At 38.3% G+C, this 25,785-nt stretch overlaps 1 protein-coding gene across 3 annotated transcripts; it reads right to left on the bottom strand.

The window, feature by feature from the left end:
* Positions 1 to 15: 15 nt before the first annotated feature.
* LOC117290055 (E3 ubiquitin-protein ligase CHFR-like) lies at positions 16 to 24,459 on the bottom strand. 3 transcript variants are annotated; one of them, XM_033771302.1, is made up of 22 exons: positions 24,112 to 24,458; positions 23,638 to 23,756; positions 22,509 to 22,605; positions 22,320 to 22,368; positions 22,078 to 22,141; positions 21,775 to 21,852; positions 21,255 to 21,435; positions 20,571 to 20,939; positions 19,837 to 19,912; positions 19,045 to 19,123; positions 18,852 to 18,919; positions 18,383 to 18,510; positions 17,861 to 17,902; positions 17,447 to 17,544; positions 16,526 to 16,834; positions 15,869 to 15,952; positions 15,368 to 15,438; positions 14,769 to 14,856; positions 14,410 to 14,526; positions 13,140 to 13,215; positions 12,671 to 12,739; positions 16 to 106 (listed from the first exon to the last, which is right to left on the bottom strand). In XM_033771302.1, the coding sequence occupies exons 2-21, from the start codon at positions 23,735 to 23,737 to the stop codon at positions 12,703 to 12,705; spliced, it is 2,211 nt and encodes a 736-aa protein (XP_033627193.1). In that variant the 5' UTR covers positions 23,738 to 23,756; positions 24,112 to 24,458; the 3' UTR covers positions 16 to 106; positions 12,671 to 12,702. The 3 variants fall into 3 exon arrangements, with proteins under 3 accessions (XP_033627193.1, XP_033627194.1, XP_033627192.1); XM_033771303.1 differs by lacking the exon at positions 16 to 106 and having other exon boundaries at positions 6,979 to 12,739; positions 23,638 to 23,780; positions 24,112 to 24,459; XM_033771301.1 differs by lacking the exon at positions 16 to 106 and having other exon boundaries at positions 6,979 to 12,739.
* Between the last annotated feature and the right edge of the window lie 1,326 nt (positions 24,460 to 25,785).

The following is a 25,785-nucleotide window of genomic DNA, read 5'->3' as shown; positions in this document are numbered from 1 at the left end:
AAAGTTCATGCTAGAGTGATGCACTCGGGGGCCGGCCGTCGACGAGTGGAACGTGGTCTCTTACAGCACCGCACGACGGCCATCATTTCCCACGTGGATGAAAATCCTGTATGTAGACGATAAATATAGAAATGAATTAATGCACAGTAAGACATCGTTCCCTCAAGAGACGAAGCAACTGAAACCGACCGCGTCCATGTAAAACATGAACGCAAAATCTTTCAGCATGAACAACTAAGGTTATTGCCTCTTAGTTAACTCCAATTGTCTCATGACGAATGAGGTGAATGGGGGAAAAAAAACCATGCGAGAAACAGTACAACATAAGAACAGATTTGACACGAATCACCCCCGGCGAGTATAACTAGAAGACTAACTAATGCAAAATAGTTGTAGTAAGTGACAGTCAGTTTCCGTGAGTGCTTTACGAGCCGCACTGAGTGAGAATAACATGTCAGACGGGTGACCCAACACGTACAACAACAAACCGATGAGGTCGCGTGTGACGTGTTGCAAACTGGACAATGTCAATTAGACTACTGCAATCTAATTATTGGTTGTTTATTTATTTGTTTGGAAAGATCTTCCCACAAAGGGAACTCTGCAAACCTCCATCTACTAACGAACAGATACTAAACTTTATAAGAGGTTTAGATCTGGGAAGGGCTGTATATTAATTTCCAAATTAGTTTATTTAGTACGTTTGTTCAATTTTGTGCACGAAATATATGGGGTCGGGTAAAACTATTTTTTAACCCATCACAAAAAGAAATAGGCTCCCCTGCCCAGGGAATTGTACTTATCAGAAAACAGCAAATAAAATTAAATGCGTCGAGTTACCATCGCTAATTTTAAAAATGTTTTTTTTCTTCATATTTTTCATGTGGAAAATGGTCATTTGGTCACTGCCCGATACTTGGCGTTGCTTTCAGAACAACTGCTTTTCAGATTGTGAATTCCTATTAGATATTATTCTCCCAGCCGGGACCCATTCGCTCCAGATTTTCGGCGCTTCTCAACAAACGCGACCACCTAAAATGAAATGTTTATTTATTTGTATTATATACATTTACCTTCTACCTTTATATAGGATTAAAACAATCAAACGGTTCCAAAAGGCAAAGGTTTACTTTGTTTTTAAAGTCGATAATCTTGTATAATAACCTCACTGAGAGCACTACATTATTTTCCAAGGGTTCATAATCCGTTCTAAGATGCGGCTACTAAAATATGGTTAAAGGAAATACATGGATAAACAAAAAACTAGAAACAAGCCTTAATGAGGCACACCTGCTTGTTTAAAGGTTGGGTCTGACGTGTACACCTTCCGCTAATACGAGTCGGGAAGGATGTGAAGATGGAGAAACTACGTGCAGATGTCCAAACTAATAGTCCTGCACTATTCAGGTTGGACTAAATTATTGGTGATGCGCCTAAAATCAAACACGGATCTTTAAAGGCACTGGACACTATTGGTATTTACTTAAAATAGTTTTGAGCATAAAAACTAACTTGTCAACAAGCACGGAGAGCTATTGATAGTATTAAACATTGTGAGAAACGGCTCCCTCTGAAGTTACGTCTTTTTCTAGAAAGAAGTAATTTCTCAATAAAATAATATTTGAGTTTGATTTCGAGACCTCGGAATTAGATTTCGAGGTATTTTTTTCCATTTGTTTTTTTAGAGAGAGGCGGCCTAAAGCAGGATGATGTTGGGCTATCATGATGTTTATGATTAATAAAATTGTTTTTCGCAATCTTTGGTGAAATCTAAATGACCATGCAGAGCTACCCAGTATACGTATACCTTACACGTAACTTGTATACGTACGTTTATACAGAATAAAGTGCAACATAACCACGTAACAGGTAGGGCGGGTGACACGACGTGCAGAACGTGTCAGAACTGATACCAAGTATATTATTGATGATAGGACCACTAATCCAATTTGGACGGGTCTTTGAAGGAGGCAGAAATCTTTCCAGCGGAAGGAAATGGTAAAACAGAAATCCTACCCAGAGGGAATATATTTGTATTTTATTTATAACATCCCTACGGCATAATTAGCCTCACTAACAGGATGAATAGGAAACGAGAAGAAATGCTCTTTTTAAAGGCAGTGGACACTATTGGTAATTACTCAAAATAATGATTAGCATAAAACCTTACTTGGTAACGAGTAATGGGGAGAGGTTGATAGTATAAAACATTGTGAGAAATGGCTCCCTCTGAAGTGCCAGAGTTTTCGAGAAAGAAGTAATTTTCCACGAATTTGATTTCGAGACCTCAGATTTAGAACTTGAGGTATCGAAATCAACCATCTAAACGGACACAACTTCGTGTGACAAGGGTGTTTTTTCTTTCATTATTATCTCGCAAGTTCGATGACCGATTGAGCTCAAATTTTCACAGGTTTGTTATTTTATGCATATGTTGAGATACACCAACTGTGAAGGCTAGTCTTTGACAATTACCAATAGTGTCCACTGCCTTTAAGGGGGAAACCCCAAACGGGGTCATAATCAGGTAGAGACTGAAAACCCAATCCACATGCAAGGGTCTGGTCAGAGGTGGGATTCGAACCGGGGTTCACATAGGTGAAAGGCAGGGAAAGAAACCACTGAGCAAACCTGATGTCATTCCATGTTATTGATTATGCTTAATCGCGCAGATAAAAAAAACATCCCAACGTTTTTCAATTCGGCAGTATTATATTTCATAAACAATCCGCTAAATTGGAAAATCAGCCACGCTTGGGAAACTGTTACTAAGGGCTATGCAATCTTACATGTGCATTTAGATCGAATCTCACTCTAGAAAAGCATCAGTGGGTTTACTGGCTGTAAAGCTATAAACTTAAATACATCAAGTTGATGGGAAAAGCAGCCAGACATAAAACGTCTTATCTCTCGCCACTTGATAACGTACGCCGTCTTGTGTAGGCGAGGCACGACGATGCTTTGCCACAAAACCACCGAGGAGGAGTGTGATTGCCGCTAAATTCACTCGATTCGACGCGACATGAATACTCATGAGGTTTTATAGGCCCTTTTAGAATCCACGTCTTCAGCTTTGGATTCGGCTTCAGGCTCCGTTCTATCGTCTGAAGCCCTGAGCACGTACGCAAAGCACGCACAATTGTCAAAACCACCGCGGGGCCAAGCTAGCCTGAGCCGAATCTGGACTCGAAGCCCTGGTTTCGAAAAGGGCCATAGTCGTCGTAAATTTACCCGCCGTAATCTCTACGCAGTCAACGTATAATGCTCGAATTCGATCTCAAACTCAATCCTAAGAAAATACCATTCAAAGCCTTGGATTTACCCAACATGTTTGTTGGAATATCACACTTAAACAGTGAACTAAATCTCGTCGGTTTTGAAAGTGGGTATAGACCGATCGTACAGGTGCTCATCTGAGGAGCGTTTATCTTACTAGGAAGAAAGATGCCAAAAAGAAGGTTCCCGTTTGACAATGATGTTTTGTTATAGCCGGTTTTGTTTTGAATATATATAGATATTCCATATAAGGACAATGTTGTTTTAACGAGAGAGTGGTCAGTGTCATTGTACGAACCCCACATAGCCACACTCGAGCTCACGAGTCACATTGACCCAGATTTTAACTAGTTCCAGGTGCCTTCTTTCTCACTTGGTAAATTACCAAACTTGTAAAAATTTGAGCTCAATTGGTCGTCGAAGTTTCGAGATAACTATGGAAAAAAAAAACACCCTTGTCACACGAAGTTGTGTGCTTTCAGATGCTTGATTTCGAGACCTCGAAATCTAAATCTGAGGTCGCGAAATTAAATTCGTGGGACATTACTTCCCTCTCGAAAACTACGTCACTTCAGAGGGAGCCGTTTTTCACAATGTTTAATACAATCAACCTCTCCCCATTGCTCGTTTATGCTAATAATTATTTGAGTTATTACCAGTATTACCAGTATTACTGCTTTTAAACAGAGACCCAATTTAGTTTTCCAATAACCCAAATTGAGTCGTTTGACTCTGCTGGATGAAAGAAACAGCTGCTAGGGAATTCATTTATATCGCTCCAACTTACCGGTAGTCCTAATGAAAATTGCTAACAAAATTGCAGGTCAGTCAGGCGGTCATGTTTGAGCTATCGCCACAATGTATATGCTCACATCCAACCTTGTGAACATTGGCAACCTGGCTTCAAATCAGGCTAAATCCTGCCGTAGTCACGAATCTGCGCGAAAACACGTATACCACGGGTGTGTGTTTCATTCTGGCTTGTGTTTTTATGCATTTTGTATTGATTCGTGATACGACGTACATAATGCGCGTGTACTTCGCTTTCTTTCTGATTCGCCTGGATGCTACTGTGGATCTTTTACCACTTCGGAGCACCGCACATGAAGACCTCCTATGTGATTTCATTGGCATTAAGTAATGCGCACCCACGCATAGTTTAAGACAAAACGTGAGATTATGTTAAACCTTTCGCGGCAATTAAACGGTACTGTGCATGTAACGAATCATATAGAGCAATTAACAAGTTGCATTCATAAAACGCTTTTACACTGTTTCAAAGCAAAATGACTGGCATGACGGTACAGACTTTCATTAGGTTTTCATTTTCATATTGTCGACCTTTTTATACTAAATCAGATATAAAAGCAATGCATAAACAAGACTGATTAACTAAACGCTTTCCAGTCATAGCTTTTAACTTTGATAATTATACACAAAGAAGAGTATTAATTAATGTTTTCTTACAGCAGGTGGCAGTGTTTAAACACATTAATGTAAGTCGTTGTCATGCCACATTCTGAATCAATGTGGAACTCAAAATGGTTGGTTCCACATTTGCTCGTTTAACAAGTCTTCATATTACATTCTCGCCAACCTTCACTGAGTTATTTACCAATTCCTGATTGATGGGCCTGATTATTCTGCCTCCATAGCAAATGGACAAACCACTTGTCGAAGAATGTCCTGTCGACATTAATCCAGGCTATGAGCGCCAAATCGTAAGTGTGTTTAATCAAAATGTTCACTACAGGTGTCATCCTTTCAGCAAATAAAGAAAATTTCAATATATTGTTCATTCCATCTCTTTGATCCACAGCGTAGTTTTACGAGACCGGGTACAATTTACAAGGACACTGGTGGCTCTACTCTATTGTCATATTTTAAACTGCATTTTTTTGTATGAGATTCTTCATGCAAATAGTTGAGTAAAAACTATGCAAAACTTGTATGCACTTGCCGTGGATACGGAAGTTTAACAAACTATTTACTTATAACCAGAGTGTGGCATGCATAGTGCTTGGATTTTGTGCAGGCATAACTTACAGCTTGAGAAAACAATCTCACAATGTGGAAAGTGCACCGTATTTTTTTTATATAAATTTTTGGAACCGTTTGATTGTTTAAATCCTATACAAATGTATAATAAACCTAACCTGCGAAAATGTACACTGAAAAAGTGGTCTCCTTTTTGAGATATAGCCGAAAATACGGATCGATTATGTCCACGCATGAACAAAAAATCCCCAATAGGCCTATGGGAATACACATTCTGAAAAACGTGTCAGACAGTACTGTTTCTCAGATTTAAAATTCGATATTGTTTTGCATCGAAGTGAAATATTTCTCAAAATGCTTTATACTATCGAACGCTGTTCTTCCCCATGCTTATTATAACCAATAGTTTGTATTGTCATTAGATTTAAGAGTAAATGTCCAAGTTCATCATTACATATACTAAACGTATATAAATACACAAAACCTTTAAATAAATAATACAAAACGAAGTATACGTCCTTAAAACATTCATATATTTCTGATATACTTCAAAACAGGTGTTCCAAATTTGATACATGTCAGCCAAAACACCCAGCGCTTATCAACTATTTGACATAACTATCATCAAACACTCGCTTGATTTATTGAGAGTGTAAATGCAATCAAACAATTTCCCTCAGCGCTTCTAGCAAAACAATCGTTCCAAAGGCTGACTCTGATAATAAAACTCCACCTCAGCTGTCACGAAATCATTCCCCTACATCGGAAATAAAATGACTTCCACGAAAAAAAAAAAAATCCCAGACTAATCAGTTTAAACTTACCTTCCCAACTGAAGATATCCGGGGGCTTCTTAAAGTTATCAAAATCTTATACCACGTCTTAATAAATCCTGCAAGAACACAACGCCTCACGGCTCTATAACAACCATCTGATGGTAAGAGCGATCGGTCTTCTCAGTCAACGCTCCGTCACTACCCCGGATGCCTCTAATGCGGGGGAGGATTGTCACTGAAGGAAGACATGCGACGGATTGAGAGGACAAGAACTCAAAGCGTCAATTACAAACGAGTGGTCTGGGATGGGAAATGCACATTGGACATGCAGGGCTGTAATATTATAAACTCTGTGGGATAAACACACGGTGAGGTTGTTCTATGTAGCTTTCCCGTGGTCTATGGTTTGAATGTCATTTTTAAGAGAGGGATTAAATCAATGAACGGGGAGACATGACTTTATATTAAAGAGGGTTGCCGCACGCAATCGTGTTATTAGTCACGGTCCAACAAGAGCGCCCTCTACTTTGTCAACATTGTGCCCTTATTGGTCCGATTAATAACGTTTCCTGGCAGAAAACGCCACGTAGATACCTGCAGTGATGACGTCACAGTGTGTTTACTTTTCCAACTGTGCAGAGACACAATGGGTTCCCACCCTTCTGTAAAGTGTTTAGCAAACGGTGACGTCATCAGTAGGCTACTGAGGATTGCACCTAGTATAGACCAACATGTGGTTTAATAAAAATGACTTTAGGTCTTTAAGGCACTCTTGTGTTTGGAACCGTTCGATTGTCTATAGCAATGGAACCGTTCGATTGTCTATAGCAATGGAACCGTTCGATTGTCTATAGCAATGGAACCGTTCGATTGTCTATAGCAATGGAACCGTTCGATTGTCTATAGCAATGGAACCGTTCGATTGTCTATAGCAATGGAACCGTTCGATTGTCTATACCAAGTGAATTTTTTTTCCATAAGTATAAGGGGGTCACGGTGTTTAGATATCGCCAAAAATCCGGAGTGATGTTCAGGGGGCATGAAAGCTGATCTCTTTTTACACTACATTACGAAGTGAAATGTTTCTCAAAATGCTTGATACTATCGAAGGCTCTTTTAGGTTTCTAACCAAAGGTTTTTACTGTCACTCAGTTTAAAAGTGTAAATACTGAACGTATACCTTCCCTTTAAAGCAAAGGAACAAACAAAACGGTCAACGCCTCCAATACCAAATCATGGCGTAACATTATCTTCTTAAAGTTTTCTCAAAGTTTTAGATAGCTGTATAGTGTTGCCCAGAGTAAAACCAATCTCATAATGTAGTTATTATTTATGTGTGTATTAATATAGTCGGGTGCCTTCTCATCCTCTCACCATAAATCAATGAGCAGCAATTTCATTAAAATTCAGAATTTAATGTTTATATCTCATACAAACAAGCTAGAATTGCACTGTATGGCACACTTTATGTTGTTGCAAGAAAATGTAGACCACTTTTGTTCATATAAACTTTATTAATAACATTGATAACGGCAAATTGAAAACTATAGTTTCAATGGTGGTGTCTGTGCTTTAACACCACATTACGATGTGTGGACCTGAGAACGAAATAAGTCCACACAATATAATAGGGACTTGAAACATTATGTGGACTTACAGACGTCCACACAGTGTTATTTACTGTGTTGAAGAACAGGAGTTTCCTCAAGTTTACAGAACAAAAGGAACGTCCACAGAGTTACTGCAACAAAGAACTATTAGAGCTTAAGGGGTTGCCATTGTAAGACCGTTTTACACAATGGAACAATCAGAAACTGTCTTCTATATATACAGTACAAGTAAAAACAATACACACTACCCACTGTTTTATTGTGTAGAAATTCAGAAAATACATTTTCGTTATACTCTTCCTGCTGCTTTTGGTGTAAATTTGTTGTGCCAGTTTTTGCGCTTGACTGCATAGGGTGCAATTAAGGGGTCAGGTGAAATTTGCATAGCAAACTATTTCATGTAAAACTGCACTTTATTGAAGTGTACTTTTTTATTGCAAGATAAATTCTATTTTAGTTTAGTGTAACTTTAGTTTCTATCAAAGGAGGCAATTAAGGGGGCTAGATGAAATATGTATCCCAATTATTTATGCATTGGCCTTTAACACTATTTCATGCAAACAGCACTTTATTTTTATGAATTTTTTTAATGCAATATAAATTCTATTTTAGTTCAGTTTAATTTTATTTTATATCACAGGAGCCAATGAATGGGTTAGCTAAAATGTATAATCTATTTATTTATTCATTGGCCTATAAGAATATTTTATGAAACCTGCACTTTATTTTATTGTATTTTTTTTTTTTTTTTTCAATATAAAATATATTAGGCATATACATGTAGTTAAGTTAAACATAATTTTAAAACTAATTTTAGAATTAATAATATCGTTTTTTGTGCTGCTCTTTATTGTAATGAAACATTTTTTTTTTGTTCTTTTGAGTTTGTTTTCGATTTTATTTTCTGATTCATTGTGTTTTATCGTGTATTTCATTCTTTTTTTAGGCTCAGTTGATGCCTATTTAATGTAATTAGTACTTTTAATTTGAACTGTACTTTTAATTGATTTATACACTTTTTGTCTGGAACTAGTCTCAATCTAACTTGCTGACAAAGCCGTGTTATTGGCAAAGAAGGGCTGAAAAGGCACACATCTGAGTAAAAAATTACGATGAAGTTTATCTGGGAGAAAATAGGAGGGGATAGATTTGTGTTAGCTAGGCCCTATCATTGGCTACTCAAACCGAGCAAAACAAAACTGAGTGTAGATTTCGTTATCCCTTGGAACTCAAACCTGACGAAATGTGCGATATATTGCTACATATAATTGGAACTTCTCCATGTTTGAAATGTTAGTCATTAAAAAAATTAGAATGATTCGTAAAATCTAGAGCATATATTTTGTATACAGTTATCTATACAGATGTTTGCACATGGTCTACAATACATACACGATGGGCTCCTTTTGTTCAAAACCATGCTCCCCTGCTGATGTCTTACGGTGTAGACTCCGAAATACATTAATTGATTGGCAAAAAGGGTTTAAAGCCATTTCAGGAAGGTCGCTACTTCCTCTAGAGGCCTCCACACTTGAACAAATACACGAAATGAAAATTGGGCTAAAAATAGACCTGGAATATGATTTGCGTTGGCGGTATAGTGGTTAATAATAACACGAGATAAATTCCCGTCGTGATTTTATCGATGTAGACGCGTAGAAGTACGTGGGCGAGTGTTGCCTCTAAGCAAATGAAAAGTCCGAGGACTACTAGAAGGAGGCGTACGTGGCTCTTTAGCTAGTGGGGGTGCGCGGAGCTGTTACACGGCATGCGTGCGATGCTGAACGAGTGCTTCATCATCGAGAGCGAGATCGAAGGACCTACGTGTTTTAAAGAGTGGGCGATTACATGAGGGGTTTAAGCTCTGTGTAATAAGCATGCTCTCCAGGTCAGCTGCCAATAAAATCTGGCATTACGGAGGAGTTTGTTCGGTTTTCATCGGAAAATCATTCATTTTAAAGGGTGATTACTGATCGGTGGTAATATCTAACAAATGCATTGGATAATTATTATCTAAAAGTTTACTTTTAGGAAAGATAAACCGTTCAGTACTTAAAAGTACGATGACAGTTCGAAGTCATTTAAAGCTTTAAAGACATAATTGTTAATTACTCCAGGGAAAATGATGGATTGGTTAAAATTTATATTAAAACCTCATTTATTATAAACGTATATTTAATCTGTTCTGAACTAAATTTATATCAAAGAACAGATGGAATCTTTATATAAAATTGAAAAAGAAATAAAAATCTTCGTTATTTTGTTTTCTCTTCAAATTTTAGCAATCGAAATATGCATAGTGCATCGAACGTGCACCTTAAAATATTTCCAATCGTCCTTTTGCAGTTTTCACAACAATAACAAAAATTACTTGGTGAGAAGTACTGCAGCTGTTGATAATGTATAACTTTTTGAGAACATTCCCCTAAGAGGAATGTGGTTTTAGAGAGAGTAATTCAAAAACATGCCAATATGAGCAAAGTTTCTGCAGGAAATATTTTCTCAGATAGTCTATTCTATATGGATTATTCTTCCTATGTGGAATATAATCGCACAAGATTTCGGGCAATATAAAAGGGTGACGAATTGGAGAGAAATAAATGTTAAAAACACACAGTACCGAAAAAGACTTTCCGCTACGGCACATCATTTTGAAATTTTCATGACCTTTATTTCTACAGCTTTTATCGGAACAGGACCGGAAATCGGTTAACGAGTTGTCAACGCATGAAACGATGTTAAAACAAAACCAAACGAAATCAAACAGGTGGACCTATGTAACTCGAAGAGCGTTGATTAAAAAGTATAAAAGTATGTTGGTCATTATTTAACACAAAACTAATGAAAGACGATCGATCGCATCCGCACTGCGTCTTCTATTTTAATTTCAGTTTTAACACAATCCAGAACACAGCTCTTATTAGTTCTCACGGGAAAGGTCAAAGGTTGCAGTATGCGAGGATCCGCGTGTTGTTTCAGGCACAGGTTGTTTTTTACATTGAGAAATGTAAACATCTTAAATGTATGACAACGTTTTCTTCTAAGAGGCAACTGCTTACCAGCGAACGTTTGAAACATAAAACCAAATTAAGCTTGCGGATTATATACGGTTGCTCTGTTTGCATTACTGATTTACGCTTTAAATCCTCCTTGCTCCATGTTTAGTACTAAAAGCTTTCCAGCGGCGTGATTTATGGCAACAAAGAACAAAAAAAAACGGGATATTGGTCAGATATGACATTTCGTGAAAGTGAACGTCACAAAGAATGACCTTATTTAAGAGTTTTAACAATAATGTTGTTTTTCAGTATACAGGTTTAAGACTGGACAGTAAAATTTGACATAAAGTGTGTATCCACATTGCTTTCGTATAAGCGTTTTATTATTGAAGAGCCTCTTTGAAACCAGGTTTTTAACAAAATGACAGACCGAACTATTTATACCGTGTTCAGATCAATCTTCAAACAGTAGCAATTTCGAATTCACGGTTACTAACAATGTTTCGGCCTTTACATGTATACACATGTCGACACAGCCGAATCTACATGTCGACACAGCCGAATCGTGGGACCGGAAATTCGGGCCATTCAAACCCAAGAGGTTTTACAGTGTAGCTTGAGAGCTCAGAGCAACATAATTTTCTCCCACTCGTTTTCAACTGAAGAAATACTATATTAAAAATGCTCACAAGAATAAAACACAGACCACCATTTTAATTACTTATACAAAACCTGGGTTAAGATGCTACTACATAATATTATTGAATGTGTGCTTTAATTTCGCCTCCACGGTTTAAAAGGCAGAGAGTAATTTAATTTCGAGACGTATGAGCAGGTGCTATTCCTTAGCTATAACAAATTCTCCTCTGCCCATTATACTTGATCGGGGTCTATCGGATAAAGAAACAGACAGTCTCAGGGATACCTCGCCAGACCCAATTTCATCCGAGTCTAAAAATAGAAACTAGCCGCAGATGCTTTTATAATTGAGGCATTGTGGAGGTTATTTATAAACACATCCACCAAGATAGGGAGGTTGACTTGGGATCAAAAATAAGACATCTTGGGAGTACATACGATATAAAATGGTGAGAAAGTAGATACGGACGAGCATGGTTATGAGAGGGAAAGGACAATTATTATAATGTAAGAGATGAGGGAGGAAAACGGCAGGATTTATTGAAAGGAAGAGGGTGTGCTCATTTCGTCAACTTATGGAGACCATGAACAGCACAAAAACGGGAAAATAAAAGTGACCCCATATGAGAATTATACAGACTGGGGTGCTCCACGAAGTAAATGGGGAGCATCTAAGTGCAGGGACAGAGAAAAGAATAAAGGAATGCTCCACAAGGAAGGATGCATTCTTGGGAATGTGTGGCTGTGGGTCAAAATTATGCAGATAAAGACGATGGGGAGGTTAAGGGGAATGACGGAATTAAGTGGTGACGAGGGAGTCTTCAGTTGGTAATGTTGCCTTGGGATGAGGATGCAGTGGAAGATGAAGGTTGTGATGATTGCTTAAGGGTGCATAGTTTACTTTAAACAAAAAAGGAAATGTACATCTACAAAATTTAAGAAAGATTCTTGTGTACTCCCACACGTTCTTTACAGTTTTTTAAATAAGATTACATAGCATTGCCTCCTTTAAAAAAGTTACTTCTCTACAGAGACCAGGGTCAAAGGTGTACTGCCAACACCTGTACTCATCAGTTCTAGGAAATTAAGTCATGGTCTACAGCTCATTTCTTACTGTCGGTCCAGCTACAACAGTTAGTGTGTTGCAACAACACACGTAAGAAATTAAAGTATGGACAATTTAAGCACAATTACCCGGCAAATACAAGTTACAATTTAAACATTTTCAGCCTGAATGACTGATTTTGACAAGGAAACTTTTTTCTCTGCAAAGTTACTAATCATGATATCTTTGTCTTACAAACACAAGTGACATTATTCTTCAAAGACTTAAAGACGTTGTAACATGTAACACCACAACATACATCCTTACTTGAAACTTGCCGACTTGCATGAGTATTGTATTCAAAATCTTGTTTGTTCACAGATGTGGTTGAAGTTTCTACAGAAAAGAAAAAAACACAAAGGTAAGTTTCACAGAATCTTGGGCCCTACTTTACTACACTATGAAGAGAAAGGTAAAGAAAGTTAAACCTTGCATCACTACAAGCTAAACAGCGCCCTCAGAGGTCAAAGGAATAAATATCATTGGTTGAGATGTGTGTGTGGCATATAACCACACACAGAATGCAAAAGGTAGGTACTGTTCACAAACAGCTTTTGGGAGTGTATTCCTTTTCAGGAACCACAAAGGGAAAAAAATTTCACGCCCAAAATTGATTAAATGCCCAATTAATAATTGAGACTGAAACTGAGCAAATGCAACTATATAGTCTGGTCAATGTTCAAGTTGGACTATGATAAAAAAGATTACTTTAAAGTAATTGTGCAAAACCACTTACGTAGCATGGTGGAGTTTGCAGACTTGTGTCCGGCACTTACTTCCCCAGTGGCAATCTGGTCTGGCTACAACATGCACTGCAAAAGACCAGAATCAAAATGGGTTAAACAAGCTAGTAGAAGATTGATCTCATTTGTCTTCGGTAAGTACCCTGCCATTTATGAGACTTGTAGTCACTAGTTTTTGTACAAAGATATTACACAATGTGGTAGCATATTTTCAATTTAAAAACACAAGACCACTGGGCTTGTGTGGTTGTGAGTTTTCTGGCCTTTCACTGAAGTCACTGGCATCAAGTGTAACTTACAAGCCCTGTACTGTCACTTTCAGTTTGTGTATCAAACATGCCTGGCTCGAGGTGGTTTTATGTTAAGAGCTTTGCACAAGGCTATACAGCAATGTAATTTATACAGGACTTGTAGTTTGAAGTAATAGGAACAATCAGTGGTTTCCTGGAAGTGGCTGAAAGCAGTAAACTCACCAGCTCACTGGGCAACTCACAGACAAATTAGACTGGCTCCCAGATGCTGCATCTGACATTTGATTAGCCGACCATTGTTAAAGGCACTGGACGCTAATGATAATTGTCAAAGACCAGTCTTCTCACTTGGTGTATCTCAACATATGCACAAAATAACAAACCTGTAAAAATTTGAGCTCAATCGGTCGTCGAAGTTGAGATATTAATGAAAGAAAAAAACACCATTGTGTGCTTTCAGATGCTTGATTCTGAACTCAAATTCTAATTGTGAGGTCTCGAAATCAAATTTGTGGAAAATAACTTCTTTCTCAAACTACTTAACTTCAGAGGGAGCTGTCCTCACAATGTTTTATACATGTACTATCAACCTCCCCCCATTACTAGTAATCAACAAAGGTTTTATGCTAATAATTATTTTGAGTAATTACCAATAGTGTCCACTGCCTTTAACTATACAATGAGACTCCCTAAACAAAGGGAGCCGCCAACATAGGGCTAGATAGCTCAGTTGGTAGAGGTTGTTGGTTCAAACCCTACTCTAGTCATTATTTCTTTGTTCAACCCCAAAAATCCCTAAATTTACATCAGGGAAACCTTCCACAATCCTAAAGATCGACTAATACGTGTATCCTTCGAATGGGACATAAAAGCCGTAGGTCCCATGTGTTGTGTAATGAACATAAAATAACCCAGTGCACCCAGAGAAGGGGTTAAGTTTGTGGCCATTTTGTACAAGCCGCTTGTGGCCGCTATGGTCTCTAAACGGTTAAGGAAGAAAGCCGCCACTCACTAGGTAGTTGGTCTCTTGGGATATCCTTCCTGTACTGGTATGCCAGTTCCTGGAAGTTCTTCAGGCCACAATGGTAACAGACAGTGTTTGCTGATGTAATTCTGTGAACAACTCCAGCTACATGTAATTGGAGAATCAAGAGGGGGAAATGAAAAAGAATTTACAATAAAACAATTTATCTGGTCTTCATCAGGGCTTGCATTTGGGGTCAAATTCTAGCCTTGTATATGTACATAAATGTATACACTATGTATGATTAACAACGTTTTAAAGTACGTAAAAAAGACTGTACATGTACGACCGTGGCATTGAAAGAGTTAATGTTTGTAGTAATATGACAAATACGAAAAAGCACTCACCTTCACAAGAATATTCCCCACTGTCAAGCTTAGTCATGCAGGTTTGTAAAACATCTTTCCATGTTAGATTGTTCCTTTGCAAGTGACTCTGATGGAACAAAAAGCAAAGGATACATTTATTACATGAACACTGCCTGAAAGGTTAATGAGGTAGCGTCCGGAAAAAAAACACAAAACTTATTCTACTTTAAATACCAAAAGTTAATATAATTTTATATCAATAAAATGTTGATTACAATAGCAATACAATATATGCAAGAGTATAAATGTTACCGCCTTCGAAAGGTTAATACTATGAGGTCCCTGGGGGAATTACCGTTGTATGTTAGCACTGTATACTCGGTACTTTCCCGAGTTCTGTGAAAAAATATCACAGGCATATTACTTGGGTGGAATTCGAACCCACGACCCTTGCAATTCTAGAGCAGTGTCTTACCAATGGGACTACCGTGATTGCCCGATATTCTCATGTATGTGAGAGTTCATAATTCCATGTACAGCCACAGGCCTGCTTTGATCATAAAAACATAACACCTTTAACAAAAAGTTCCTATACATTTTTACTTAGAAAAAGTTTGTCAATTTTTAAACATACATACCTTTAGTATATCTGATTCATATGCATTCTTTAGGATGAGATTACCAAGGCACTTTTTTCCAAAGAATAAATCTGAAAAAAGAAAAAAAGTAAAGGGAGTGCGCAACATTTTTAGGGTTGAAACAAATATGTTCACACAGATTTGCACATCAAGTTACATGGTATAATGTAAGCTTCCGATGATCCACTTCAACTCGGACCCGCAAGTCCACTCCCTCGGGAATATGCAGCATGATATGCAAATTATATGTAGTGCACCAAGATAGAATAATCACAAAAACCATCTCTACACCAACAGGTACCCATTTACTCCTGGGTGCAGAGAAGCAATCATAGTGAAGTGACTTGCTCAATGCCAAACGTTTAATGGCCAAAACCCACAGTTGCTCTGCCATCAGAGCTGAGCTTGAAGTGTACTAGAGCACTCTACCATGGCATCTCACAATTCAACATTTTACAGGTATCCTGTACAGTTTTTCTCTTTCTACATTTCTTTTTTTACCTCCAAACTTATTAAGGCAGCCATAACAGTCAAACTTCTCACAACCCCAGTACAGATGACAGAAGAAATTTCCACATATATCACCTGGAATTGAACAGAAAAGATACAAAATTCACTAATATTTGGACAGCGAGTAAAAACAACAATAGATATTTAAAGAAGCAAAACAGAATAGCTTACATACATGTATGCTTTTTGCTTAAAGATGATCAGAGCATACTGATCAAGTCATCTTTTCAAATCCCCACAACTTATTCAAAATCAACCAAGTCGAGGCCATAAAGCATCTCGACCTTGCCCAGTGATCTTGGTCCAGACAACTCAGTATAGCATGCAGGTCACAGCTCTTCAGCATTGGCAAAGCCAGTATCCCATTTAAGCAATCCAATGAGAAACACCTTCTCAAATGGAGGCAGTGCCCCATGTTGTTTCCCAGCAGTAAGTACACAGAATTAATGTAGATCTTAGTTTCTTGAATGGATTGGGTATTTTCTACAATATTATTTGATGTGTATAACATAGACAGATATTCCAACACATTCTCAAATGATTGGATCCACAAAATGACTAGACTGCTGAGCTCATATAGTGACCTAAGGCTCGTTCCAATACCATGATTAGCTATGGGTGTGGCAAACAATTTCTACTGCAGCTTACATTTTTGTGAAGGCACAGCTCTGGGGTTAGCAAAGTATTCCTGCCTCCTGTCCGGCATGTGAGATCGACAACAGCTACACATCAAGTGATTAGCACCAGGAAGGCATTGATACGGAGGAGCATTAGGCATCAGGACGGAGTCGCCCACGATCGCTTTCAATCGGTGCCCTCGGGTGACGCTACCATCAGAGCTCGAAGCTGCAGCTGTGCTTGACAGGGGTTGATTAGGGTTCGTCGGCAACCCTGATGATGACCCAAGCTGGCTGGTTGAGGGTGCAGCAGATCCTGTAGTGGATGTACCTACCTGACCTTTGAAACAAAACACAACAAGAAATCTACAAATCAGGGCTTGAAATTAACACTGGACCCCAGGCCTGAGACCAGTTAACCAACAACTGGACAAGTCCGGTGGTCTTGTGTTTTTTGTTTGACTAATAAACAGTAACACCTTATTGTGTAATATCTTCGTGAAAAGGATTGACCATTAATGTGATATATCTTTCAATTTTATTGAGTATCAAAGTGGCATGAAAAATGAGATAGACCTTTATTTAGTGCTTGTTCAACTCATTTTGAATCTGGTCTCTTAAAATAAATTTTTGGTCTAGCAAAAACGTGATTCAAAATGTGGGCGCAGATGTAAAAAGGAAGGGAAAAGGCCCACTAAGCCAACCTCAATGTTTAACATAAGAAGCATGCATGGATTTTAATGTTTAAATAATATGTGTAGTGATTTGCATTCTGTTGAAGACAATGCAAACTGACATATTCTCGTCACATCCCAACTGTAGTTGGGACAGTTCCAAGTTTGGTTTGAACTCCCACCCCAAGTTGGGGACAGGTTGGAATACATCCATCTCAAGTTTGGTAAGGCCCAACTACATGTACATGTATTGTCTAGTTAGGAAGTGATATCCTTACTGTTAACACCAGTTGAGGTTCCAGGCGTGTTGTTTGACCCAACACCAGACAGAGCTCCGTTATATCCTGGACACTGGCGGCACGTAGGGTCTGGCGGCCTGCAAGTTGAAAACGACAATATTTGGTACAATGTGGAGCTCCCAAATGTTTCATATGGAACTATTTAACATGAATAAAACTTCATCAGATAGGAAAATTAATAATGACACCAAATAAAAAGGCCTCCAAGATGGCTTGATTCCATCCAAACAGATTGCAACAAGGTTAAGAAGAGATGCAACAAAGCTGGTCATGGATAGAGGAGTCAGGCACAACATAACTATACAGTGCCCAAAATGAGGCGCCCTACTGGTATGGATGACATCAATCAAGTAAGTCTACTTTCAAAAGATTTAAACCAAAAGATGTATTTACCGTTGAGGTTGTTGGTTACGAACGCCAAAAGGTCCGAAGGTGCTGGGGAAAAAAAGAAATGAAAAGGAACAAATAAGTTAACAGTTGTCACTAGACAGCTCCCAGAGCTAGTCTTTGTTATCAACCCAGACTGTAGTGAGCACTATGGGTATTGACCTCTATGGGTATTGACCTCTATGGGTATTGACCTCTATGGGTATTGACCTCTGATCTTGTAATAATAATGTCACATGTGGCTACTGTCAAATTTTTGTTTTTCATTATTGATGATTAACTTGGGCATCATGAAGGTAGTTGCTTATAAAGCTGCAAGGTTTTTACGATTTGCATGTCCAGAACCGAGTTCAGTCCTATTACAGGGTTGAGTCCAAGTCCGAATCAAAGTCACAAGCCTAAGTCATGATTTTCCGAAACCAAGCCCCCCAAAGGGTCTTGAGTCTAACACCGACCTGGAGTCCTACAGCACCAACCCTTGAATAAACTGCAAACAAAATAGTTTATTTTTCTTACTTAACAACTTACTTAAGAATATGATCCCTGAAGGAGAAGAACGTATTTTCATCATGGTCATCACTGTCTTCACCCGACATGTCATCATCACTAATGCTGAATACTTCAACGACATCGGCTTGCTCTTTTTTGGGCAGAGTCTGGTGGTTAAAAGCATAATGTTAGCCATACTGAATGGTGACTGCTGTATGGCAAAGGATACTGCTATGACTCAACACATGTGATGATCAAGCCGCAGACATAACATCATTGTCATTTTGGACACAGCCTTAGTCAGAGGAATTCCTGCATTACTTTAGGGTACTCTTTTTCTTTTCTTTTTTAACTGGCCACCTTGCTTGCTTTATTACTATCTGTATTACACTCAATAAAAATAAGACCCCATTGTGTCAGATTTAAAGAAACATTTTGAAAGTAATAAACTTTTGGAGGCTTCAAGTTGCTCGTTGGACAACTCTTGGATCAGGCTAAAATTACTTACCATCATATCCCTTGTGATTTTATTCTTAGCATCCATTTCAGCTGTTTCTTCTTCACTTCGCTTTTTATCTGAAGGAGATACAAAAGGTAAAAGAGGTAAAACAATAATAAATTGGCAGTTGCCAAACGTTTTATTTGAAAGCTGAAAACCCGGCACTTCAACTCAAGTACAGGCTTATCTATTGAAGACTTACCAGGATGCTCTTTAACAAATGCTTCCACAAGATTGTTGACGATGAAATTTCTGCTTATTCTCTCAACATTATTGCGACACTGTGAAGAAAGAAACATTTTTTCAATTTGTGTCTCTCTTAATCATATATTTACTTTTTAAAAGAAAACTGCCACCATAGGGCTAGTTAGCTCAGTTGTTAAACCCGGGGGTCGATGGTTCAAACCCCACTCTGGTAAATTTGTCTTGGTATCCAAATGATTACTTCGTCAGTTTCACTTCTGGTTTATAACTTGATATAAAGAAAAAGTTGCATCTCTTGTTTAAGGTGATCCCCTTGCAATGTCACTTTTAAAATTGTATCATATAGTTGTATGACTTCTAACTGGTGGCTCCTTAACAAAGATATTAACAAAATAGGGAGACTGCCAACAAATGAGTAGGTGTCAGTAGGGAGAGCACAGGCACATAAACCCATAAATCCTGAGGCCACACCATGTTCAAATCCTTCTTATCATAAAGGCTGTCCAGATTAAAATGGAGCGCCCAAAAGGCACCCAAACAACCCCTCTTGCTAACACATGGTCTGACCATCTGTTAACCACATTATTGCAGTTTGGGGACAAGGCAGTTACAAAAAAAGGTTGAGCCCTGCTCTGTTTTTGTTTATCTTACAGGCTGTCCAGATAAAAATGGAGCGTCCAAAAAGCACCCAAACAACCCCTCTTGCTAACACATGGTCTGACCATCTGTTAACCATATTATTGCAGTTTGGGGACAAGGTAACTACAAAGAAAGGTTGAGCCTTACTCACCGTGGGACATTCTTTTGATATATCCATCCAAGAAGTATAACAAGCTGCACAGAATGAATGCAAGCAAGGCTGAAGACTGAAACAGAATAAACACAACAGTTAGGTCTTACAGTACTGACCGAAGTGAAGTGACCCCTTACATGGGATCCCATTCAAGATTAAGTATTGTCTATAAAATTTCTTTGGTTCAAAGTATAGCACCATTTTCCCTTTCTTACAGCTAAAAAAACACTTGCTCCCAACAAATTTTCTAAGAGTTCCTAAATACGCAACAGAAATAGTTGAGTCCCGGCTTTGAAATTGAAATCCTTATTACATGTATTAAGCAAGACACTTAAAACCAGTCCTCGTCTTTCATAGTTTTGAATGATACCTGTAAGTGGCGGCTATCCGCTGTTGGATATCAATAATAAATAAATAAATAAATTAATAAATGGGGCGAAAGTTGTAGGTCCTGGTGATGTGTCATGCATGTAAAAGAACCCAGTTACACTGATCGCTAAGAGAAGGGGCCCATCCCGGTGTTTCTGACAGTTGCTGCTGAGTGCACTGCAGCACCCTGTAATCCATTATAAGGGGCTACATAATTTGGTCCCACAGTTAAAACAAACTTTATTTTTAAAACTGTCCCCAAAAAGTTGTCTGTTCAATTGCCTTGAGTACCTTATTTGTAGATACTTTCATAAAACTTGATATTAGTATTAGAAACATAAAGAGGTTTTTAATTTCAGTACCTGACGCAATCGTGGAAGATGTCTTGACATATACTGCATACCAAAGTACCTGCCATTCCCTCATAAGATGGCACAGATTCACTTCCATTTGATGCAGAAGGCACTTCACCTGGGGAATCAACAGCCATTACTACTCCAATAGCTGATTGGCTTGTAGCAGTGGTAACGCCAATTGCTGTTCCAATTCCAGCTGGGGTGTTTACCCCTGAAACAGCTGCTTTACTGGTGACTGTTGTAATTCCAGGTAAGGTTTTATTGCTAGTTGTGACGCTGGTTGAAACAGTTGGTTTATCTGTTTCAGGTTGGATATCAGTGTGGCCTGGGCCTTGCACAGCATCAGTTAAGGCTACAGAGGTAGTATCGGAATCCCTGAAAGGCAGTGACAAAAACGATACTTGGTATTAGTAATCAACAACATCCATTTCATCTGGCAACTCACACCTGTTATCTCCATTCATTTTCCAAACAGTGGACTTAATTGGATCATGCACAAGCCTGTAGTGCTGCTGACTGCCCCAGGCCGATGTTGACCCAAGTAATTAAACACCAGCTCAGTTTGAGAGAGAACAAATTTTATAAATTTTGTTTACAATCACTTGAGGTTAATCTACAAATGTTAAGGCAATACAAGCAATTGTCTTTCAAAACAAGAATTCCACATTGACAAAGAAGAGAGCTTTGTACCTGATGTGACACGCAGCACCAGGCTTCACCATCTGACTCTGTTCATCGCAGTGTCTCTTAGCTGGTACAGCACCACCTGAATCCGCCGAAGTGGCTGGTCTCTTCATGACCGCATTCGTTGGTCTGGTATCAGACTCTACCTGCTGATACTCATATTCATCTGTGCATTCTCCTTCACTCTCTAGAACATAGAGAAATTGATAATAACCATGAGTAGCATGTACTTTGAGTAAATTAATCAAACCAAATACAACATGTAAGCTCTTATATAGACTTTTTAGGCCATTTAAAAAAAAAATGGTTTTCGCACTGACAACATACTAAAACAGGAGGCAAGTGTGGTCGAACAGAATGGTCCATGTGCACACACTGGGATACTTACCTAATCCAATATATTGCTCCTACCACTCCTACGTTTAAGCAATCCCTTACACACATACTCATTACCAGAACATAACTTGAACATTTACAACGAATTTGAAACATAAAGGTTGCCCCTTGATTTGAGACACTGACGTACCTTCACATGCACCTCGTTCTTCATTGAGTAGAGTCTCATCCAAGAGCTGACTGAGATCTTGAAACATGTAGGCAACATCTGAAGAAACATAAACAGAAAGAACATCAATGTAACATTTATTTAACAGTTACAAGAGCATTGTATATTAAAATTAAGTACAAATAAGGTACAGTGTTGGCAGGTAATCACACAAACGCAAGTAAAATATGGAAAAATATTAGTGTTCTGGGTCCATCTCTAATGAGGCAGAAGGCAGAGTTGGATGTGAGACACATGCACACCATATTATTAAATGTTACTCACTTTTCGATTTGTCATCTTTTCTGAACACCAGAAAAATCTCATCTCCATGCTGAAGTTTATGCTCCTATACATGGGAAGGAAAACGGCATAAACTTAACTTCAAAAAGGTGGTGGGGATAATGAGATAGTTTTAGTTAATTAAACTATCACTTGCTTTATACTTCTTTATATTATTATTATTAAAATAAAAGTGAGGTGAGCTATCAATCTCGATTATTGTTTATAACATTGAATAAGCATACCTTTCCTTTGGAGACACGCTGTGATGAATTTATCAACGTCCCATTCGTGCTACAAGAGTAAAAACACAGAAACCATTAGGATTCTGTGAGAGCGAGATTGTTGTTTTAATTGATGTAAATTAAGCTGATGGGGCTGCATACTCCACTGGAGTTGAACTGTGAAAACAAAAAAATGTGATGTTCACATACCTTGTATCTTTTAGTAACGTAGACCCATCATTATTTCTAGTAATCTCACAATGCTGCCCGGATATTAACTTGTTACTTGGGAGACTAAGATCACAACCTACAGAGGAAAACAATAATAGTTTATTAGTGGTTTATATCTAATTTGAAAACTCAAGATTGTAACAACATTCTTTGTAAAAAGGGTAGACCTCGCACAAGCTTCTGCTTGTTGTCCGAGTGACCTCCCTGTACTATTATTCAGTTCTGTTAAAGTTATCCCTTGAACTGTACTACCGTTGGAAATTAAACCTGAAACCTAAACAGGCCTCGAAAATAACCTAGACAACATCAGCAATTGCTGTGGTGCCCTTTGCATGTTCAAAAGATACAAAATTATTCCAAGAGTAAAGTACAAGACCTGTCTGAAAGCTGAATAGCATGAAGATTAACTGTGGCGACACACCCATGTTCCGACACCAAATGTTCCGACTGCTCAACCTTTAGTTTCAATATCCCTATTAATTTGACACCGCTATGGTACAACAACCCCTTTGCTTTGGTCTGACGTGCCTATTGTCCAACACCCCCTCTCCCCCCAACAACATTTGAGTTGAGTGACCAATACACAAACTCATGAGGGGTTAGAAGCTGTCCAATGAAGAAGAACAATTAGTAGGATGAATTTGAAGGACCAAGGAAGGGAGGACTTGGTATTGGGGAAGTTGAAAATAATACTGACCAAAGATGGCAAATTTAAGTACCAAATACAACTAGCAAGGTTTTACTTCATTGGATATAGGCTCTGCTTACTTCTAGAACTACGAGGTCCATTCCACTATCGTCTCTCAAACGATAACGGAACGAACCTCATAGTTCTGGGAGTAGGCAACGCTGCACCAAAACATTGGAGAAGGCTATGTAACTTCAAGTGATCCTTCCAGCCACTCCGAGTTGCAAAATTGTCCTGTATTTTCTGGTACTTTTAGTTAACGGTTCTTTCTAGTGCTTTTCCCAATGTTCCAGGTGACACCCCCTTTTAAGTTTTTATTAACACTAAACTAATATATTAGCACCAGTTTATTAGTCAGTATCCAACTGTAAACTTCTCATAGCAGCATTTTAACTTATTAACGTTTTGTCATTTACTTACTCTGAGCTCTTCCAATGGTGAATTTATCTCCTCGAATAGGAATGATTTGAGCGTTGATATCTGTTGTGCACACTAACTGTGCCCATTCCTTCGCCGACATCTTGCTTTGCCTTGCCTTTCTGGAGAGGGCGAAATGAATGGCACTGTAAATTTTAACAAGTATAGGATTAGGAATACAGAAAGATGTTGACGTTTTACAAATTACAGTGCAATAAAAAATGCTATTTTATTTAATTTTTTAAAGAATTGCGATAATCGCTTATTCCACATTCCCCCATGGTCAGCAGATGATGGAGGCTTATGATTAATAAATATTTATGTAGCAACTATTTAAATGCATGCATAAATCAAGGTCTGTGACGTGGTGACCAATTTCCCTGTTATCCTACTGAAAACTCATGACACCAGCAGGATACTTTAGTTTATAGGCCCACTACTAGTACTAGTGTAACCATGGAGGTAGGTGTAACTTACCTTTTCAATTCAAGTTTCAAGTTGAACTTGATTGAATCACCGAGTTGACCAGCAGGCTCTTTTCACACACAACCTAGCTATCACGATCCGAAATGGTTGACATTTCTTATTTTGGATCCTAGCGATAGCTCCGATCGTCTAATAAACTCTTCTAATTTACACTAAGGACACAACATCAAGGAAACCATCTAAATTTGCTCCATTTGTCGACCGGACGCCGTAAACAAGTCAACGCATGTTTACCTTTTTCCAAAATGGACGGGACAGGTCAGAGGTGATCTTCGTGCGCACGCGCGTGTTCATCTCATGAATATTTATAGTAGGCGACGTCACTGTGATGAATATTTAGGTCAAGGTTGCTCAAGCTGCATAACGCGCTTGCAGTATTTTGAGCGAAATTTATGTATACTTTATCCTTTAATAAATGCAATTACTTCTACCTTTTCAGTGTGTTGTTGAGAGGGGGGGGGGGAGTTAAAAACTTGCAATTATTATGTTTTTAAATTATCTGCGATTTGGGGGACGTTTTGGGAATATAATGTACAAAGAAGAAGAAAACAAACTGCAGACAATGTTAAATATTGAATGTTAAAGTTTATTGTTTTAACTTGCTGTACGATTCGAATTTTCAACTATGGCCTGTGAATCAATAAACAAACAAGTATAAGGCCTTGTTTTGAGTTCTTTTATTACTGGGTGTCAACGCACTTTACTGTCAGAACATTATACAATGTTTTGTACGATGGTTGTTAAAAAGGAGGGGGGGGGCTATACTACCAATCGTCAGCAATTCTGGTTACACCGAGTTCAGATATGGTATCCGTGACCCAGAACGCTGGTTTGACGTTCCAGACATCTGCAAGAAGGTAATAATTTGACCTTAAATGGCCTGGAAAATTAAGACAAAATAATTATAGGAAGCCTTCATGCTCGATGCGAAACCTTACAGTCCAACACCTGACTGACGGATCCTGCGTCAGGTTGATCCGGAAAGTGGTTGTAAGTGTGGACATCGGAAAACAGAAGAGGTTCAAACACGTGGACTAACTCCTTGCACATGTTCACACAGTGCTTTGTCTTTACAGTATTGTAAGTGTTCAGGGCAAAGGCACATCCACAGAGTGTTTGCAACACTGTTTGTGTTTAATAGAAAAATAATCTTTCGCCTATAAAATTAATGATTGCCAATAAGTTAACCTGAATGTTTTTTTGTGTGTGTTTGTTTACAGGTCGCACTTAAGGGAGTTAAAGAGGCATCCCGTGACGATAAATCCGGTGTCAAGTTGGCTTCGCTTATCCATTCCCTCATCAAGCCGACCCATTAAGACATTATGGACAATAATATAAACTCTCTATAAACATTATTTTGGTCAGCAACTTCTTAACGATTTAGACTAAAAATCCTACTCAAACCAATTTTGTATATGCATTTAAATTCGCTAAGATATGGATTGGTGATGTCAGGTATGTTATTTCTCAGGATTTGTTTATGATTTTAAGAGGTTTTTAAAATATTACAGCCTTAACAATATCTTGAAGGTTAAAGCACTCTAAAGGGAGAAAGAAATTTTCCACATTACTGTGTCCAATGCTCTGGTGATGACTATGCAAACCTAAGAATACAAAAAAATAGTTTCTGTTTAGTCTAATGTTATCAATAACTAAACTTGTGTA

Source organism: Asterias rubens, chromosome 5 (genome assembly GCF_902459465.1).
Source record: "Asterias rubens chromosome 5, eAstRub1.3, whole genome shotgun sequence".
Classification (NCBI taxonomy): Eukaryota; Metazoa; Echinodermata; class Asteroidea; order Forcipulatida; family Asteriidae; genus Asterias; species Asterias rubens.
This window is presented reverse-complemented; position numbering and strand designations above follow the sequence as displayed.

Bases quoted from the DNA above. Each gene is read 5' to 3' on its own strand.
- LOC117290055 (XM_033771303.1), bottom strand. From the start codon at position 23,737: ATGTCGGCGAAGGAATGGGCACAGTTAGTGTGCACAACAGATATCAAC. The intron at 20,940-21,254 runs GTACAAAGCTCT...ACTGCCTTTCAG, and splicing joins GGTGCTGCGTGTCACATCAG to GGATTCCGATACTACCTCTG. The intron at 19,913-20,570 runs GTACTGAAATTA...ATTCTGTTTCAG, and splicing joins ATCTTCCACGATTGCGTCAG to TCTTCAGCCTTGCTTGCATT.